Source organism: Setaria viridis, chromosome 3, assembly GCF_005286985.2.
Source record: "Setaria viridis chromosome 3, Setaria_viridis_v4.0, whole genome shotgun sequence".
NCBI classification, from domain to species: domain Eukaryota; kingdom Viridiplantae; phylum Streptophyta; class Magnoliopsida; order Poales; family Poaceae; genus Setaria; species Setaria viridis.
Genome location: NC_048265.2, coordinates 35,339,018 through 35,359,352, shown reverse-complemented (window position 1 = coordinate 35,359,352; position 20,335 = coordinate 35,339,018). Strand labels below are relative to the sequence as shown.

General features: G+C 48.0%; 2 protein-coding genes and 1 pseudogene across 3 annotated transcripts; 1 reads left to right on the top strand and 2 right to left on the bottom strand.

The window, feature by feature from the left end:
- Positions 1-1,608: 1,608 nt before the first annotated feature.
- On the bottom strand, positions 1,609-2,904 carry LOC117850021 (uncharacterized). The gene is made up of 2 exons (XM_034731795.2): positions 2,122-2,904; positions 1,609-2,001 (listed from the first exon to the last, which is right to left on the bottom strand). Exons 1-2 carry the CDS (start codon positions 2,569-2,571, stop codon positions 1,942-1,944), a joined length of 510 nt encoding a protein of 169 aa, XP_034587686.1. The 5' UTR covers positions 2,572-2,904; the 3' UTR covers positions 1,609-1,941.
- Positions 2,905-5,748: 2,844 nt separating this feature from the next.
- LOC140222246 (uncharacterized) lies at positions 5,749-9,547 on the top strand (annotated as a pseudogene).
- An 8,373-nt stretch (positions 9,548-17,920) lies between these two features.
- On the bottom strand, positions 17,921-19,791 carry LOC117847722 (uncharacterized). 2 transcript variants are annotated; one of them, XM_034728992.2, is made up of 4 exons: positions 19,610-19,791; positions 19,207-19,455; positions 18,880-19,074; positions 17,921-18,378 (listed from the first exon to the last, which is right to left on the bottom strand). In XM_034728992.2, the coding sequence occupies exons 1-4, from the start codon at positions 19,613-19,615 to the stop codon at positions 18,322-18,324; spliced, it is 507 nt and encodes a 168-aa protein (XP_034584883.1). In that variant the 5' UTR covers positions 19,616-19,791; the 3' UTR covers positions 17,921-18,321. The 2 variants fall into 2 exon arrangements, with proteins under 2 accessions (XP_034584883.1, XP_034584885.1); XM_034728994.2 differs by having other exon boundaries at positions 17,967-18,378; positions 19,207-19,419; positions 19,610-19,786.
- Between the last annotated feature and the right edge of the window lie 544 nt (positions 19,792-20,335).

Genomic DNA, 20,335 nt, shown 5'->3' with positions numbered 1-20,335 from the left:
CAGACGGAGCAGCAAGCAGCAGCAGGCCATGATGTGTTGTTAACGCAGGGAAGCGTCTTCTTGCGAGGAGGAATTGCCAAGCCCAGTTGCCCGTGAATGAATCATAAATGGCGCAACAGTGCCGATCGACGCGACGGCACAGCATCAGCGATTCAGCGTCCTCCCGCGCAACGAATGCGCGCCATGCCGCACAGTGGGCGGCACGGCCGCGCCTGCATCCGTGGCCACGTAGTACCTTCCGCCATGGCACGTCGCCTCATCACCGGCCGCGGCTGGTCGCCTGGTCATAAACGACGACGTCGTCGACGAGCAGCTACATACCAAAACATGGCGCGCCGCACGCAGCCGCGAGCCCCGGTCCCCGATCCCTGCGGGGCACAGTGCAGCGGTCGGCCGAGAGAGATTTATGGCCGGCCTGTTGGGTGTTGCCATCTTGCAACCCAACCTGCCCCGGCGCGGCGCGCGTGCTCCGTCCGTGCACATACGCACACGCACAGGCCGGCCGGCATGGCGCCATGGGCCGGCGCCACTGTTCCGCAGCGTCGCCGCGCGCACTGTGGCGTGCGTCAGGGCTCGCCAGAGGTCTTGGGCATGGAGAGGCTAAGCCCGTGACAGCAGTACGAAGCGCACGATGCAGCGTCCTCTTCCCCTCGCTGACGACGTCATGGATCGGAGCTGGGGCGGCTCTGGCTTGTCCCGTAGCTGTAATGGCGTTTGTGCATGCGCGAGACTCGTACGGCGTGGGGGCGTGCTCTAGCATCGTGGCAGTAGCATGCGTGGCCGCAAGCGCAGGCGAGCAAAATGAAAGATGCAGGGAACGGGACCATGGACAGAGTGGGCAGGGCACGTCGGTTGGCACCACTCTACAATCTACATCCATCTAAGCTGTTGCGTGCAACGCGGGTACGTACGGGGACCTGCAATCCCCCGCATGCGTCACTGCCGATCTCTGGACAGTAGCCGAAGAAGGAGAAGGTAGGTAGGTGTCAATGCGGCTCTGTTTTGGTCAGTGGAGGGAGACGACCGCGTGCGTGCCATGGCCATGCGCCATGCCTGTGCGTTAGAGGTGGATCAGAACCGAACATCAGGGGACCAGAACGTAATACAGTGATGGTGTATCCGTATCCGAACCCTTCCATGGTCGATCATCTCACATGGCCTACCAGCTTGGTTTGCTTTACAGTATTTGGCCACTTAATCTGCCAGTTTAGTTGGCATCCCTTTTTTGGCTCGTATAATCAGCAAATGATCAGCAGCTAGTGATCGATCGAACCAGCACACTGTACCAGACGTATACCCAGAGTCCGGTGAATTGAATCCGCATGGAAACCCCAGTGCTGCAGTTCGCGTTGCATCTTGCTGGGGGCCTGGCTGCTGCATGCATGCTGTTGCTGCCGATGAGGCCCCTGCTCTGCAATAACTTTGCCATCGTACTATCTAGAACTGCAACTCTGCATGCACACTTTTGGCGCAAATGCATCGGCGTGCAACTGTCCTCGATCGGCACTGTGCAGGACGCACCGGCTTGTGATGGCTGTACGTGCCACATGGATGAGCGCAGTCATGTGAGCCCACAGATTGAACTCTTAAAACGGGGATGATGGCAAAGAGCTTCTAAGTTCCTGAAACTGGTGCTAAATTTTACCTCGATCTCACACTGTACAAAAAACACATGACAACATGTTTGATTCATTCCATACTTTTTATATATCCTCAGATTGCTACAAAAGCGTCGAAAATTACGTCAGTACTAGCTTTCTGGTGCTGCTTCTAGCTGGTAGCTATTGCTGCAAGCAACAACACCAATATAGAAGACTAGGTCTAAGTTCTACCGGATGAGAAAGGCAAACAGGAAAATAGCACACGGATCGGAAATACTACTACTCGCTACTCCTCTAGACTCCAAGGCCCAAGGGTAGTTTTGATCATCTCGTTGCTTGATCAGGCAATGCAACCGAGGCCACCCAAGCAGCCCATCCACAGGCTCCTGCCCGCTCTCTTCTGCACGCATCAAACAAGACAATTTATTAAGCAACACGATCGCACCTAGACATCCCATTGGACATGGATCATGGCGAACGAGAGAGCACGACGACCAAGCTGGAGAATGCTCGCACGTACCGGTCGTGGGCGCCGGCCGGAAGAAACGAAGTCGTCCGGCGGCGGCACCTGGTACAGGTCCTCGTCGACGGGCCGCACCACCGCGCGGGAGCCGCCCTTGCGCGGTGCGCGCGCCGCCGCCACGGCAGCAGCAGCACCGGCGCCGCCGGGCTGCTCCCTCACCAGGGCCACGCTCCCCTTCACGGCGCCGCCGCTGCAGTTCTGCGGCCTCGCCGTCCTCCTGGCCTTCTTGGGCGGCGCCGCCGCCGGCTTGCGCGGGGGCGGCGAGTACCTGAACCAGACGTCGCTGCAGGCCTCCGGCTCCGGCGAGCACCACCACTCGGCCGCCCTCGCCGCGCCTCCGTAGCGGGACAGCTCCGGCGGCTCCTCCGGCGACGCGGAGGAGGGCGAGTAGTAGTAGTTCCACTCCCCAAACGCCGGCACGTGGCGCCGCCTCGCCTTGTACTCCATGATCTCGTCGTCCAGCACAGCCACAGGCAGGGAAGAAGATGTCCCCGAGCTATGTGGCAGGTAACGGTGGTGGGCTGAATGGCTTTGGTCGAGAATGGAGATGGCCAGTGTGTGTATGGATGTGCTGCATTTATAGCAAGAATCGAAGCATCGGCGCAGGGGCAACTCAAGGCCAAACCACACCACCGGAGAAAGAAGAGAAGGGAAGTAATGTCAATGGAGTTATAGCGGGAGTGGGAAAAAGGAATGAGGGGTGGCAGCGGTAGCTACTACGGGTACAGTGAACAGTATGCATCGTGTAGCTCTCTGCTGCTCCCATGCCTCCATCACTGGCCATGGCGGGACAGTGCCCCAGCTCGCGTTTATGAGACCACGTGGGGCCGGCTCGAGCTCGATCGTCCTTCCTACTGCGGGTAGCGGGTACTTCATGGACGATCGACGACGACCGACTGGCACTGTGCAACAGCCAGCACCGGCGTCAGCAGGCTTTTCGGCGTGGGTGTAGGGGCCCTCTATTTGCTGCTGATGCTTTTTGGGCGCCGGCCACGGCCAGGGCTCCTGTCCTGAGCACCGTATTATTTGGGCATGATTAGTTTTGAATAGTTAAATATTGCCTCTCGTCAGAGAGTGTTCCACTACTGTCTATACTGGCTATAGGTATGCTGTACGTAGCCTGCAGGCGCGACTTCGAACTGTGTAACCACGGTTCTCTAGTTTGGACATGAGAAAAGCCTACTCGCTGGCCAGTCACCAGTGCCCATTGGCTGCTGCCTACTGCCTGGCAGGTAGAGAATTGCACGACAAATTTGAAGATGGCTACCTTGCTCTTGTCATCATGGATCAGTTCCATGATCGATGCTCCAAGGATCTAACATGGCTACCGGTGACACGCGCTGAGGCGCCTTAATACTAGCTGTGTGGATAAGTTGATCATCATGGAGTACACAAGCAGTATAGTAGTCCTCCCTGGATCACAAAGCATTTCCTTTACTAGTTTAGCTTCATGGATCTAAGAGTAAACATGCGAAAAGGTTTGGGTTGATCTTTTCTTCACTAGAAAGCCAAAACGTAGACGATCTGTGAAAGAAATTCTCCAATGTGTGAATTCTGCTAACGTGCATCTGGTCAAAACATAACATTAGTCCTAAAGTGCTTCAAACCGGAGGTAGCAGACCGTACGTATACGTAGCACAGTAGGAGTAATATAATGCTCGTACTAGCACTTCGATGTACATAGTACGCAAGCAGTAGTCCTCTCTGGACAAAGCAGTTCTTTAACCTTAATGATTATGTGTATATAAGTAAATTTGCAAAAAGAGGTTATTTGAGCTGAATTTTCTTGACTCGAATTCAAAACGTAGACAATGGAAGTACGATGATTTGGCCCATAATTTACGGTTCACTGGTACGGGACGGGACCCTGCATCCTGATGTGCTGATGTGTGAAAAGATAGCGTGTCAGAATTCAGAAACCGCGCATGACGAAGTTGTGGTCCACATATCTGCATGCTCCAAAAAGGTTTCGATTGGTCAGTATGTATATATGAAGCCTTTTCGGGTTGGGAATGTTTTTGGCACATGTTTGGATTTCTGAGGCAAATTAAAGCGCGTCCAAAAAACATGTAAAATCACTCCATTCATTTTGTTGTACGTACGTGCATGAGGTCAGAACAGTAGCATTATTCATATCGAATACTGTACAGTATTTCAAACTAGAGGTAACAGACCGTGTATGTTTATAGAAGTATAGGGTATTGGTGCAAAATAGGAGTAGAGTAGAGTAGTGCACATACTGGTAGGTGGTAGCACAATGAAGTAGGCGACTATTCATGCTAGCTCCAGCAGGGCGCGCAAGCGCAACGACTGCGGGACGTGAGCAGGCGCAGGCCTCGCCATGCCGCGCGCGCAGCTAGAGCAGTAGAGCACGGCCATGGCACCAGCAGCCAGCAGGCTTCCCGTCGCGGCGGTCGTCGCCAGGCCAGCGACGACGGGCCGCCGCCGACCAAAGATCGTGCGCGTCAAGGAGGAGGTGATGGGCCGGGATTTATGGCCTGCAGGGTGGGCATTGAGGCATCGGCCAATCGGCCGAGAGGCAATGCCTGACCGAACCCGGCCGACGCGCGCATGCAGCATTTACGCCTCCTGGTCCGCGGCGCCGCGGCAGCGCCTGTGCCGGTCAGTCTGCTGCCGCTACGCTGAGCCTTGGGCTTGGCGAGGCTAAGCAAGTATAATAGGTCCACCTAGGCGGGCTGAATGCTGTTACACGTCAGAAAAATCTGTGCTGGCAGAGAGAGAAAAGGAGAGAGAAAGGAACGGGCGCTTCGCTCGTCGCCCGGCTCAGGCCCCGTTTGAATCCAGAAAGATTTTGAGAATCCGAAATCCAGAAGCTGTACAGCTTCCAAATAGCTTGGATTCTGCTGCAGATTCCACAATCTGGATTTTTGGATTCTCAAAATCCCGGAAGCTAGAGCGGGGTAGCTTTTAGCAGCTTCTGGATGGAGAAATTACCGTTTTGCCCATGTTCATCCAGTAAAATTTCGCCCAATCTGCCATTCCACCGCCGCCTCCTCTCTGGATCTCTCCCGTCGTCCTTATCCGCTAGACCGTCCGCCGACTCTCCATCTCCTGCAGCCCCACCGCCTCCTCCCCACCCAAGTGCCGACGGGCCGCTCGCCGCCACCAGCTCCGCCCCCTATCGTGCCTCCTTCACGCCCAAGTGCAGTGGGCCGCTCGCCACCACCAGCTCCGCCCCCACCGTGCCTCCTCCCCACCCAAGTGCCGGGCCGCGCTCCCCTCCTGCTTGCCGATGCTCCAGGCCGCCACCCCCTTCTCCATCCCCTCTAGCGATTCCCCATCCGACAGGCGTCGGCAAGCTAGGTTGGTTGGCTGCACCCGTTTGCACCCGTCTGCAGATGGAGTCGCAAGGGGACCTCGACGACGACGAGTTCTTCAGCTGGCCCCCGAGCTTTCCCCTTGCGGCTTTCCCCTCTGACGATCGTGGTGTAGGACGTCATCATGTACCTGGCAGATTGAAGGGTCTGGACCTCAACTCGGAGGCCGTGGACATCACCGATAACATGTCGTACTTGGACCTTCTATGCTCGTCGCCGGCCGGATTGGTTGGGGACGGCGACCTCCTCGACGGCGTTGGGCGTGGTGCTGGCCGTGCTGTCGGGCATGGCGCCGGCCGTGGACGTGCTGCTAGTCGTGCCGCTGGGCGTAGCAGCGGCTGTGGACGCAGCGCAGGTGACCATGATGTCGGCTTCCCTTCTCGGCCAGCCAAAGGTGCACGAGGACATGCCCGTGCCGCACCGAATCGTCGTCCTACTACCACTGCATCGCGTCAATTCCTTCCACCACGTCTTGCTGGAGGACGAAGCAATGGTGCAACTCCTAGTGTTGCTAATGATGCATTCGATAGTGGCCTCCAGGAGCCTGGCACATCTACATGGAGCCTGAACCCCTCCAATGAAGAGGTCGACGATCTTCAGGAGATTGATGCGTTGGTATAACTATTTTCTAGAACTCACAAATTTCAGTAATTTCACTAGTGAACAGAAAAGAGCAACAATTGAGTTTATACACCGGGATTTCACAAATTGAAGTGTAGCCATCAGTACGTACTGAGCTTCCTGGAAGGATACAAGATTAGGGACTATATAGATTAATTGATAGGAATCACCTGGGATTAGGCACTACTATATGGTCAAGCTGGACCAAATACTATAAAATTTGTTGCATACGAATGAAAAAAAATCATCTGGGTGTTTAACCTTAAAACATACTACGAAACGAATAGCAATTTAGAGATTAGAATATGAGCCTTAACATGTGCAATTGTACATTACTTTTCTAATTATTTTCATGGATTAGAATACGATTTAACACTTATTGTTCAGTCATTGTCACTTTGAAATTCACATGTATATTTTATCATGTTTGTGCCAATACGGGGACAACTTTGTTACCCCTAGCCATGTAGCTTTAAGATTTACTATTTGCTACATTACGAGATTGTTTTTAGAAGGTATCTCAGGAGTCATCTCAGCCTCTCAGAATAGAATCCTGCATTCTACTAAAATGTGAAATACTAGTGAATAACTGTATTTTTTAAGACCCTTTCAGTTCAATGCCAATTGATACTAGAGCAATACTACTATGGGTTCTTTCTTTGCAGCTTGCAGTCAGCAGTCAGCTAACAGTCTTTGACATGCTTGACTCAAAGCATATGACAATGAAAATTGTGGGATGAATGCTATTTGATATACTGTATTTTTTATCCACTTGACTCAGTTCTATTTTTTCACTTGTGTCATCATAATTCTATTTGTACAATAGACCGATGACCTATTTGACAAGGCTGACTGGGCCAATAGTGCCAATAATGCTGCATTCTGTGAGTTTTGTGTTGAGGAAATTACAGCCGGTAACAGCAACAAAGGACACTTGACTAATAGGGCCTACAACAACATAGCTGCAAAATTTGAAGAGAGGACAGGACTGTGTCACTCGAAGCAGTAGTTCAAGAACCGATGGGACGCCCTTCGACGCATGTATGCCTTCTGGTTGTATGCAAAAAATAGAGTGGACTTGGATGGGGTAGGGGTATGGTCGTGGCAGATGATGCTTGGTGGAAAAAGCACACAAAGGTATTTGACGCCTATCCCCTGGTACTTTCATATTGAACATACTTGTGAGACATGAGCTTTGTGCATTAATGTCTTTTCTATATTAATTTTAGAATCATGGCGAATGGAGGAAGCTGCGACATGGGTCTCCAGTAGATGAGCTTCAAGTGATGTTTCAGAATATTACGGTGGATGGGTCATCTTCTTGCATACCTAGCGAACAGGTAATTGAAAGTGATGAAGGTGATGTTGGTGACAGGAGTCCTGAACGTACCCCTCCTGGAAAGCAGTGTAGTAGTACTAGCACTACTGCAACTAGCCCGAGGAAGAGGACAAAAAGTCCTATGGTGAAGGTAATGAAGGGGATATGCAACTAGCTCGAGGAAGAGGACAAAAAGTCCTATGGTGAAGGTAATGAAGGGGATATGGGAGACTATGCAAGCAAATTGCACTGTTGCTCAGAAGGCACTGCAGAGGGGGACTACATTTTCAAATATGTGCAACAGTGTATGCGTTTGGCGGTAGAGAGTGGGGCAGTTGAAGGAACTAATGAGCATTTTATGGCTAGTAAATTGTTTGTCAAAATAGAGCATCGTGCCGTATTTCTCAGTTTGACCAGCAAAGAAGCAAGGCTAGCCTAAAGAGGTGGTTCTAGGAGAAGAAAAGCAAGTAGATAGTGAACTTGAAGGTCTCTTTTGTGATGTGCGATGGGTAGGAGAAGGAAAAAAAGTACACAATTAACTTGTGGCATGTATATATGACGATCTCTTTTGTGATGTGCTGTCCAGGAGAAGAACAGCAAGTAGCTTGTGACTTATGGCATGCATATATGATGAACTCTTTTGTTATGTGGGATGTCTAGTTCATGTGGGATGTCTTGTGAACTGATCTTGTGCTGTAATGTTACTAGTAGTTAGATCTTAACTTATTTAGTAATATTTTGTTAAAATCTGTGTTATGGTTATGTATTAGTCATCACCTTTTATTTGGAATTTCTGTTTGATGTACATTTGTGTTATGTAGATGACCTATTCCTCAAGTGGTGATGATGATAAGTCAGCAGGTAAATCTTGTTCAACTGATGAAGATGAAGTAAACAGAAATGCACTGGGGCAATTGGAGCTTGTGCATCAATTTGGAGCTGTGGCCTGCATTTTTGGTATGTACTACGAATCTACTTTCATGAACAAAACTAAGAAGGTGAAAATTGGTCTTTCTGGATATGAGTGGGTCATGACAACACTTAGCAATCCAACAGCTTGCTACGACATTTTTAGAATGAGTAGGGAACTTTTTCATAGGCTGCATGATGTGTTGGTGTCATCATATGGACTGAACTTATCAAAAAGGATGAGCTCCATTGAGTCATTGCCTATGTTCCTATGGATCATTGGAGCACCACAATCATTGAGACAAGCTGAAAATCATTTTGAGAGGTTGATTGAGACGGTTAGTAGGAAATTTGAACAATTCTTGGATAGTGTATTTAGACCCTCAGCTGATGTTATAAAACCTAAAGATCCTCATTTCAGAACAGTGCATCCTAGATTGCGGAGTCCTCGTTTCTCACCTCACTTTGACAATTGCATTGGGGCAATAGACGGAACGCATATCCCGGTTGTTGTTCCATCATCAAAGGTGCTTCAACATATTGGTCGACATGGTTACTCGAGTCAAAACATATTGGCTATTTGTGACTTCGACATGAGATTCACGTTTGCGGTTGCGGGATGGCCAGGGTCTGTACATGACATGAGGGTTTTCAACGATGCAATAAACAAATATGGTGATAAGTTCCCTCATCCTCCGCAAGGTAAATAAGCATGTTATTTAAATGTGGCAAAAAATATTGGTTTTGTGTTATAATTATGTAATTTTATGTATTAGGAAAATTTTATCTTGTGGATTCGGGGTACCCTAATCGACTGGGTTATCTTGCACCTTATAAGGGAACGAAGTATCATTTGCCGGAATTTCAACAAGGTCCAAGACCAAGAGGTAAAAAAGAGGTAATCAATTACTTACACTCATCCCTACGCAATGTCATTGAGCAGTCATTTGGAGTATTGGAGATGAAATGACGGATTTTGTTAGACTTGCCGAGTTATCCATTGAATAAGCAAAGCAAAATAATCCTTGCTTCGATGGCTCTACATAATTTCATTCGAGAAAGTAATACGAGGGATCAAGACTTCGATATGTGTGATCAAGATGAGGAGTACATGCCAATGCCGGCCACAGCTGCTTCTCAAGCAAGTGATGCTACGAACCATTTAGGTGACGAGGATATCGACATGAATGCGTTTCGAGATGCTATAGCAAATGCTTTGTTTCATAATGAAGAGTAAAGCTATGTGAGAGGTGTTTGTATTGACAAATATTATGTAGAACCTATATGCCGTTGCATTCTTGCATTTTGGAAATTTTTTTTGTCTTGATTGATGAGGTATGAAATAGAAGGGCAAAAAAGGCATCTATGCAACAAACAACAACAAAATTAGATTTTGGAATCTAGAATCCAAACAGGTCCACTCAGATTTTGTCCATAATCCAGATTTTGGAAATCCATCCAGAATTCAGATTTTGAGAATCTGATTCTGGATTCAAACGGGGCTGGAGATGAAATGACGGATTTTGTTAGACTTGCCGAGTTATCCATTGAATAAGCAAAGCAAAATAATTCTTGCTTCGATGGCTCTACATAATTTCATTCGAGAAAGTAATACGAGGGATCAAGACTTCGATATGTGTGATCAAGATGAGGAGTACATGCCAATACCGACCACAGCTGCTTCTCAAGCAAGTGATGCTACGAACCATTTAGGTGACGAGGATATCGACATGAATGCGTTTCGAGATGCTATAGCAAATGCTTTGTTTCATAATGAAGAGTAAAGCTATGTGAGAGGTGTTTGTATTGACAAATATTATGTAGAACCTGTATGCCGTTGCATTCTTGCATTTTGGAAATTTTTTTGTCTTGATTGATGAGGTATGAAATAGAAGGGCAAAAAAGGCATCTATGCAACAAACAACAACAAAATTAGATTTTGGAATCTAGAATCCAAACAGGTCCACTCAGATTTTGTCCATAATCCAGATTTTGGAAATCCATCCAGAATTCAGATTTTGAGAATCTGATTCTGGATTCAAACGGGGCGAATCAATCGTCACGCATGAGGCAAAAACGCCCGCTCCCAGCCTGACGCGAGCGAACTAGTGAAGAAGCCGCGGCTTCCTTTCCTCGTCCCAAATTACCAATCCCGTGCGCCCCTCCCGCCATTCCTCGCCCCACCGCGCGCCCAATTGCACTCTGCTCCCGCCAAATCAACCCTCCCGCGCCACAAATCGAGCCCTTCCGCGCCAAATCACAAAATAGTCCCCCCAAAATTCATTCCAACTCCACCAATTCGTCCCCAAATTTTCAAAACCCAAATCCTAGATGACGTCCCCAAGATGAGCTGGCAATCCAAGACGATGCGTGCGCCGTCGGCGACTCACCTCGTCAAGCCACCGCCGCCTGCTCAAGTTCGTCCGGCCACCATCCTTCCCTTCCATTTACATACCCGGGCCTGGTTCCCCCAAGGAACACCGTAGTCCACAACGCCCTCATGAACAACATGCTAGCTTCTGAGCATTGGTTTTGTACTGGTTTATCCTTATCTTTGTTTTTTTTCTCATACAGTCACGGAAGTTGTTGGTCCAAATGGCTGATTGCTCCTTTGTGTTGAAGATGCAACTATAGAGCTATGCCTTTGTGCAGAAGATGTTGAGATGAACCATGTTCCTTCAATTTGATTTGTTTTGATGTGTTGTAACTTGTAATGGCTGATTGCCTATCTATATGGTTTCCATATTGTGTTGTGTATAAATAGCCACAAAGATGTAGACCGCAGTTGATGGTTAGACATGTAAGCATTTAATACTAGCATATTTAATACAGATCTCTCTTCTTATCCAATCTAGTAGCCAAGCAAATTATATAGGTTGGCTATATTGTTAGCTTTATACGGCCTGGGAGAACCGGTGCGGCATAGCGGTAGCACCACACCACTCTACGCTACTGCATCAGCAAACGAGAGTGTGAGACCAGCCTGCTGCTGCTCACCGCCACAAGCTTGGATCGGAAAACAGTCGAACGATAGGTGCTACTAGGACTCAATTCAGCTCTGTTTTGAATCGAAAACTTCAGTGTTGTCTTGGCACATGCATGTACGTACCTAGGGGTTGAAAACTGAAAACGGGACGAAGGAAATACAAACAGGTCGAAATAAAATCGTGCGGCTCCCGCCATGGACGAACCCTGCCATGTTCCGTTGTGCCCATGGTCTCTTTATGGCTCGAGGAAATGGAAAAAAAAAGGCCGTGTCCAAGTCAGCGGCTAGATCAGCCCTACCAGTAGGCTGTTCGCTTCAGCTTATAAGCCGGTTGAAAAGTTGAAACGACTGATTTATTGTGAGAGGAAAATACTATTTTGTAGCTGATAAGCTGGCTGAATAAGCTGAAGCGAAGAGATCGTGCTGTAGTCTCCCCTATCCCGAGTCGTTGCGGACAAGTCCACAGTCCACAACATTAGCGCACGCCTGTGCATGCGCCGACCCGCCGGCTCCCAGCCTCGTCCGCCGAACATGTCCATCAGTCCATGCAATGCAACGGTTGCAATGCTGCCGCTGCCACACGTACTGGACTACTGGGCTCGCGCCTGCTCTGCTTCGTTGCCATAAATCTCGACCGGCATCCAGCAAGTACACACGATTCGGCGCGCACGATCTTTGGTCGCCCTCGTCTCGTCTGGCTCTGGCCCTGCCGCCACGGTGACAGGGCCCGCCCCCCGCCGGCGCGCACTGTGCCGCCCAAAGCCGGCCTGCGCGGGCCGTGCGCAGGCGGACCGCATGCGCTGCGATCTCCTCTCACTACGGGAATTCAAGTCGCCTATAAAATGCCATTTTCTATTTTCTTACCGCTCCAGTTACTTTTTGAGGGATATACACAACTCGCTCAGCTTTTAAATATGCAACGTCTTAGGACAAGTAATATAAGTAACAATGTAACTCCAATACTAGCGGGGCTGCCAAACTCAAGTTTGAGCATGATTTTTCTTGCTTTATTATGCACCGGGCACAGAAGAGCTACTATACTCCCTCATAACAGTGTGATGGCTAGATATATGGTTATCCGCAGGCCGCAGCGTTGACATCATACCTTTATATGATTTATTTTATTTTCCCTTATTTTCCTTTTTCTCTTTCGCTTTTTAATACAGATCCTGTAGGGGTTGTCGTCTCTTTCAGCAATACACCTAGCAGGCTCCCAATCTTCTTCAAAGACCGCAAAGTTGGTGACATTTCCAGAGTATTGTTAGAGTTTGACGACCTTCGTTCAGCTCAGCAATATTCCTGTAAAGTTTGTATCTTACTTGGTCGGCCGGTAGTCTAACCTAGTACTTCCTCCGTTTATCCGTTTATATTTATAAGGCGTACACGTATATCAAGATTCAAACCTTATTATCTTTAACCAATATTTTTTAATTTTTATGATGTAAACGTGAAATGGTTAGATTTGTGATAAAATGTACTCTTGATTATAAGTTTATAAGCATAAATAATATAAGATAAGATAAATTAATGGTCAAAATGTAATTTGGAAGACCGTGCCATGTCATATCACGCCTTAACAAAATAAATGGAGGGAGTATATGTGTGGCGGAACCGTCCAACTTAAGCTGGTTTAAGTGCGCCTAATTACTGTCGGAACAGCAATTATCCGAAACGCACCTAAAACAGCATAAGTCCGGTAGTCCGTCGAGTGTCCCTAGGACTCCTCGAAGGATCCACGACGTGTCTCATAGCCATACATCAGGATAATATCCGCGATGGGATAATATCAACAAACATTACATTTTTACATACATATATAAAAGGTACGAGTTATTACAGAAAATAGGTTGAAACAAACTTAGTGATGCAGTGTTAGACAGAGTTCTAAGATTTAAACATAAATAGTTCAGGAGAAGATGCGCATGTAAAACTTTTTCTCTAGGGTATTGTGAGACTCAGGTCAATACCCTAGGGCTTCGGGGTCTCCTCCTCTGTAGACTCCTGTGGAGCTTCTGAAAGATAGCCACAAGAGGAAAACCCTGAGTACGGGGTACTCAGCAAGTCTTACCCGACTAACCAATATAATACTTTTCTTTGGAATGCATGCTAGCTTTTGGGTGTGCTTGGCTAACATAACTTTTGCCGAAAAAGCTTACTACGAGTAATGCCTTAGTTTTATCTTTTATTGGGTTAAGTTATTACCTAACCATTCTAAATGATAACAGAAAATAAAACGAGCATAGATGTTAAGTCATACATCAAATATTAACCAAAGGTATATACATTGCATGAATTGATACTACGATGCTCAACAGTGATCAAGTGCATTCATAACCGAGAATTGCGGCGATCCGGATCTAATTACATCATGCAGGAGAGTACCCTGATCACCAGCGTCATACGACTGTCCAGGTCATATCTAACAACCTCTCGATTAGTAAAATCAATGATTAGGAATACGACTACCCGGACCCAGGGATGCACCCTCACATGAGACCCCACGTCTGGCCCGATCACCATGTGAGTTTCAGGCTACACCCCTGCCAATCTCCAGCACATCAAGCGCGGGTACGAAGTATTCCTGATCATAGAGTTTACTAACCTATTGGGCTTTACTGGTCCCATACCCAGTAAGTGATCAGATGCTTATCACTTGATCAAAGGTTAAGACAACGAATCGGGCCTTAACCAAGTTAATCTTGCAGACAGTACTACACCTCTAGTTTCTGTCCGCGTTCAACTTTCCAAGTTATTTTCCATAAGCAACATGTATGACTCAAAAGTTTTTCCCTAAGGTTGGTAAACCAAACATTTAAGCAATTAAGCATTTCTAGACTTGGGTTATCTTCTAAGGTTTGAACAAGTGGCAAAGATGTCCTTAAAACAAGGCATGATCATACACAAGAATAGGTTTCAAGCAACTCCTAGACTTAGTGCATACATATATCAAATAACCGATAATTAGACACATGAAATAACGACTCCAAAATAAATAGGTATAAATGCACCGGGGCTTGCCCTGTTCGTTAAAAAGATTAGTAGTCTCTGACGGGTGGGCTTCACAGGGGACTCATTCAAAAACTTCTTCGGACTCCGAAGGTCCTTCTGAAAATTCCCAATATTCTCCTTCTGGTGCTTCGGGATCTATGGTATAATACATGCAGGGGTTAGAAATGCAACATTTTGAATAACAGACTATACAACTTTCCTTCATGATAAAGTTACAAGCCAACAAGGACTATACAACCTATCGTGATAAAGTTGCAAGCCGACACACATAAACCAAAAAAGATTAACCCACAATTTTATTTTTCTTATTTAACCCTCCTTATAGCTTTTTCTTTTATCTTTAGAAAAAGTTATAATTATTTTCTAACTTGAAAATCTAATTTCTTATGAGTTAAGGATTAATTTGTGATTAATAAAATATTATTCATATTTTATACATTTTATAAATATTAAGTATCTATTTAATTACCTTACAAGGAAGGCATTAAATAAATACCCGAATTTTTATTATTTTTCTAGGGTGTAAAAATTTTAATGCATAAAGGAAAATAAAACAAGCCTAACAAAATTGGTTTCACTAATTTTTGGACACTCCTAGAAATTTCTGTGATTAAAATGGTGTAAAATGGATTTAAACTAATTACTTTTCTAAAGGAAATCTAATTTTCCCGAAAAAAACACCCGGATAAACTTTTCTCACCCAGCCCCACTCTACCCTCTCTCACGCGCACTGGACCCCACGGCGTGGACCCCACCCTTCCCTATTCCTTTCTACCCGCCGGCCCCTTCTCCCCCTGACGGGCCCCGTGGGCCGATTCTCTTCTCCTTTCCCTTTCTCTGGCCCGCCACCGGCCCACGGCTTACTCTCTGTTTTTTCTTCTTCTCCCGCGAGGCCGGCCTGCTAGCTGCTCTGGGCCCCCGGCCTTTTTCCATTTTCGGCCGACCGCGCCAGCTCCCTGGGCCTCCGCTGCGTCGGCCCAACAACCGCCCGTGCCCCGGCCTCCTTCACCCCTCCGCCTCTCTGCCTCATGGGCCTGCTGCTCCAGGCTTCGTCTTCCTCCTGCCAAAACACGCGCGCGCGACAGGGGGCGGCGCGACTCGCCGGCCGGCGCCCTCCCGGCGGCGGGACTAGGCCAAGACACCACCTCTACACCTTTACGCACCCGCGCACGGCAACAGCTCCTCGGGAGATGGCCGGAGCCATTCCCTCCACGGCGGCGGGTGGCGACACCTTCGGCCGGTCGCGGCTACACACGACAACGGCGCAAACTACTCGAACGACTGCTTCTACACCATCCTAGTACCCTAAGGACTTGCCTACGACTACTCAAGAAGGAAGAGAAGCAGCGCGAGGTGGTGCTCACCGTGAGCGGGCGGCGCGACGACGGTGGACAGAAGCGGCGGTGGTTCAAGGTGTGACGGCGAAGAAGCTGGGCAACGAGTTGTTAAGGTTGCTGGTGGGATGTAGGCGGAGGTGTGGACGGAAGGAATCGACGGGAGCTGCGGTGTGGCGGCGGAATTTTGCTCGGCGGCGGTGCTTGACAGAGGAGACGCTGGCGGCGGTAAAAAGGACGGCGGTGAAAACGGCGGCGCGGGAGCGGTAGATATTCAAGCGTTCACCGCGCGCATGGGCGACACCGTGGCCTACCCGTAGGCTTATGTGGTGAGGAGGTGGCCTAGCTAAGCGCGCTGGCGGGCGACCGACGATGGCGGCAGCGACACGTCCCGCTGCTCTGTCACCGCTCCTCCCCTTTTCTTTTTAACGCCCGAACTTCAGAGCTGAATTGCGGTCGATCTCCAATCCGACGGCCTCCAAGCGCCTTAACAGAAGTTGAAGATAAACTCAAATCCTTCATCTTTTGTTTTGGCTCTGACTCGAGATAATCATCAAATACAATTGAATTTTGATTTGTTTCTCGGTTTCCCCTGAAGTTTACTGAAATCGACATTCAGTTCGTCAGTTACTGACAGTGACATTGATCTCACTTAGTGATTCGATTTAGTGATCCAACTCCTCTTCTTCCAGTCCAATTTCTTCCTAAAGGTGTTCTACAACATCCAAAGTTTCCATTTTGCCCAAGAACACCTACCCTTCTTGATCTACATTGCTCTGAATTCAAATTCAAAGTTGACCCTATGCTGTCGGTTTCAGACTTAGCCATTTTCAGAGTGTCAGTTAACTGTGACAATGTGCTGACTTTGAGCTTGAATTTGAATTCCTTCCTTTCACTGACCCTGGCCAACAACACCCAAATTTTGTAGTCCAAAGTTCATACTTCAATATAGTGTAGTTTTCCTGGTGCACTTATTTGCAAATTTTCTCAGAATTTAATTTTGAAAACAGACTCTGCTGCTGTTTTTCTGAACTTCTATTTTTGGACGGTGAACAGTAAGGGCAGTTTTCATTTTCTTTCTCCAATTCTTCTGAGTATTTAGGATCAAATCTTGTTCCAAATTTTTGGTCCCTAAGTTCTAGTCACTCTTACACTTCTATTTCATATTTTTGTCGAATTTTTCTGAATTTCAAATTCAAAATTCAAATTTCGGCCAAATTTGACCCGAATTTGATTTTTGGCCAATTTCTTTTCCTTTTCTTCTTGAATTGCTTCCAATTTCTCGAAGTCACTTTAATGCCTCAAATGGCAGCTGTTACAATATGACACAATGAGTGGCCCTAGTGTCGGAGTATTGTTCATGTAAATTGCAATATCACAAATTTTCTTCATCCCCATTGCCATTAATCTTTTTGTGTCCTTGCTCTTTGGTAATGGGTGTATATCACGTTATTTACCTATTTCTAATTTCTCTAACTCTTATATATGGTTCCAATTTCTCAAAAGCACGTGAAAAAAAATGATTTTTCTAAGCAGATAACACTGGCCAATGCCATAAAAGTGCCGCGTCAAAGCTTCTAGTCCCAGTCTAAACGTATATCTTGCACCAAAGCTCCTAGGACTATGTCACTATGTGCAAATGGCCACCTAGCGATCATCACAATCTGACCGCCTGGATATACTAGCTAAGCAGCCTGAGCTGCTTAGTCAGCATGAATGATCATGCAGAGTTGATTCGCCGGTTTATCCTTTGATCCTTCACAACCGTGTACAGTGGACATTAAATTCGCCCGACATATGGATGGATCTAAATTTTCTAAATAAATTAAGTGCTTCCAGAAGATTTGCATAAACAATTACGAAGATTTCAAACTAAATACAAGTTTGAGAAAGAAGCTATGGTGCTTTTCATTCTTAACAAGTTGCATAGTTTTATCCCTTTTTTTTTTGTCTTGGTTGTTTTAGATTCCATCCAATAAGAAATGTGCACAAGTGCTTTGGCATTGCTTCCTCTATTCTAAAATATAATCACAGTCAAACTTGGCACGGTCTCCGATACTAACATTTGACTCTTAATATAATGTTTCTAGCAACAAATAATAGTTATATAAAAACTACTTTTAAATACAAATCCAATGATATTATTTTTTAAGATAAAATTTTTATTATATATGAATTAGATATGCGCCTTGTATTATAGGACAGAGGGGTAAAACCTGTTTGGATGATTTTTTTGGGTATTGGAGCGGGAGTAGATAGGTACCAATTAAACTAGCTTACATTATTGAAGATTATAAGAGATATGGAAATAGGTAGTTGACCACATATGCACGTAGAAATGGACAACCATAGTCCCGTAGACAGCTCAGAGCAACTGATCATCAACCATACGGTACACCATAATATACACACGCGAGTATGCATGAGGCAGCACAAGCTAGCTGTTCCGTTGTCGACAAGGTGCCATACGGACGTGCATCCCTGTGTACGACGGAACAAGAGGCTAGAAGCACGGCGGCAGAAAGGTTTCCACAGAACACTAGCCAGGAGTATTCGGATAGCCCTCTGGATTTGGTGATGCTCCGGATCCGGTCGTCATCTCATCTCTTCTTTCCATACGGAAAAGAAAGGAAGAAAGGCTAGCTCCTACTACATGACAAAAGGAAACGCCCACTTTTCACGTCAGGCGACGCAGTTGAGCCCCACGCAGCCCATCCACAGGCTCCTCACGTGCTTCCTCTGCGAAGAAAATGGAAAAAAAAGGAGATGCAGCGAGAGCTTATTATATTGCAAGTCAACTCCCTGTCTCTCGACACTAGTGCCAAATCAACTCGAGAATCAATATTTTTTTCCAGTCTTGTGAATTGCTTCGATCGAAGCTTATGTAGAAACAGAGAAACAATTTCTTTCCAAAAAGAAACTGAGAAACAGCTTTAAACTATGAAAGGTTAACTTGAAGAAAGTTCAATCTTCAGATGCAAAGCAGGAATCAGGAGTACATAATCTGCTCCTAGTTTACCTATCCCATTTCCCAGCCTAAAGTGACAGTGCCGTGCTTTGAAATTTGCAGAGTGCAAAAGTACATTTCCAGATATTCTTCGTAAAAATCCGTACTCAACGAGTTAACATGGCTAGCTTCAAGGCGAAGTGTTATAAACGACTAAAACCAAACTGTGAAGTGTATATGTTTTCAAGTGGCTAGAGAAGACCAGAGAAGGGAGAAGTGCATGCTGTCGTTACCCCTTTGCCCTTCTTTGGGAGCAGATCGGGATGGACCTCGTACAGATCCTCGTCAACCGACCTAACGACCCTGCAGGGCCTCCTCGGCGCGCGGGGCCCGCCGTCAGCCACCGCCAACGGCCCCTGCTGCCGCCGCCTGCTCACCGCGTGCACCTGCTGCTGATCCTGCTGATGGCTCCCCATCGCGCTCCGCACCTGTTCAGAAAAGATGCATCGAACCATCACGTCAAGAAAGCAACAAAACAATGGTCAAAGCAGCAGCAACGAGATAGCGAGATCACGGGAGTGAGCTGCGAGCAGGTGCCGGCGGCGGCGCGGTGCCTCTACCTTCTTGGCCGGCTTGTGCGGCGGCGGCGAGCCGGACAACGTCCTGAAGAGCACCACCTCGGCGGCGCCGTCGTGGAAGCAGTGGCCCGCCCTGGCGACGAGCCCGGCCTGCATCGCCGACTCGAAGTACTGCGTCATGGGCAGCTCCTCGCACTGCAGCTGGTTCCACTCCCCGAACACCGGGATGTGCATGTGCTGCCGCCTCCTTCCTCGCTGATGCATCCATTCAAAAGGGCAGGTGATGTGAATCTAGTTCAAAATGGAAGAAGGTTCTGATGATTACGCAATGCAAGATCTGCTGGACCGATCGAGATCCAGAGATGGGGATCACATCGATTGAAGTTTCGTGCTATCGTCGTAGGAGATTACACGAAGATGTTGTATGCTTCTTGCTCTAGCTTACCTCCATGCCTAGTCGCCTCGTGAAGCAAAGCCACGAGCAAGTGAGGGAGATGATTCTGATAATCTTAGTGGAGGAAGCTAGACGAGGAAGAAGAGAGCATGCAAGTTGCTTCTCTTCTGAACACCAGCAAAGGCGCCTTTTGGGCGCTTTTTAATGGGTGGGCAGTCACAGGGCTGCTGCACCTCCATGCACCAGGACCAATGAGCTCGGCATGCATTAATTATTACAAAGTTGTAGGTGTTTTCATCAACGCCAACTCGCCTAGGGCCTTGTTTAGTTGAGGCCCGAATCTGACTTTGTACAGTGTTTGGGTCTCCTTTTGGGATTTTTGAACTAAACGGCCTGGCAAACTTCGATCCAAAATCGGCCTTTAGGATGGCCCGATTTCGGTCCAAACTTCGCAACCTTATCCAGCGGCAGACGACCGGCCGCACTCCCAACCCTAGCACCGCCCGCAGTCACGCTCCCTCTCCCCCGCGCCGCTCGCCTCTCCCCCGCCGCTCGCCCCCTCCCCGCCGCTCTCCCCCCCTCCCTCGCGCCGCTCGCCCTCTCCCCCGCCGGTGTCCTCTCCCCCGCCGCTCTCCCCCTCGACCGCGCCGCTCGCCCTCTCCCCCCGCCGGTGTCCGCTCCACCGCCGCTATCCCTCTCGCCCGCGCCGCTCTCGTCTCCCCCGCCAGTCTCCCCCTCCCCCGCAGATCTCCCCCTCGCCTGCGCCGCTCGCCCCCT

What these genes read in the sequence shown, in the direction of transcription:
- LOC117850021 (XM_034731795.2), bottom strand. Translation starts at nt 2,571, where the DNA reads ATGGAGTACAAGGCGAGGCGGCGCCACGTGCCGGCGTTTGGGGAGTGG. An exon ending in CCGGCCGGCGCCCACGACCG is followed by an intron (nt 2,002 to 2,121) that starts GTACGTGCGAGC and finishes TGATGCGTGCAG; the next exon opens with AAGAGAGCGGGCAGGAGCCT.
- LOC117847722 (XM_034728992.2), bottom strand. An exon ending in CGCACAAGCCGGCCAAGAAG is followed by an intron (nt 19,075 to 19,206) that starts GTAGAGGCACCG and finishes TTTTCTGAACAG; the next exon opens with GTGCGGAGCGCGATGGGGAG. An exon ending in TCCCAAAGAAGGGCAAAGGG is followed by an intron (nt 18,379 to 18,879) that starts GTAACGACAGCA and finishes TTTTCTTCGCAG; the next exon opens with AGGAAGCACGTGAGGAGCCT.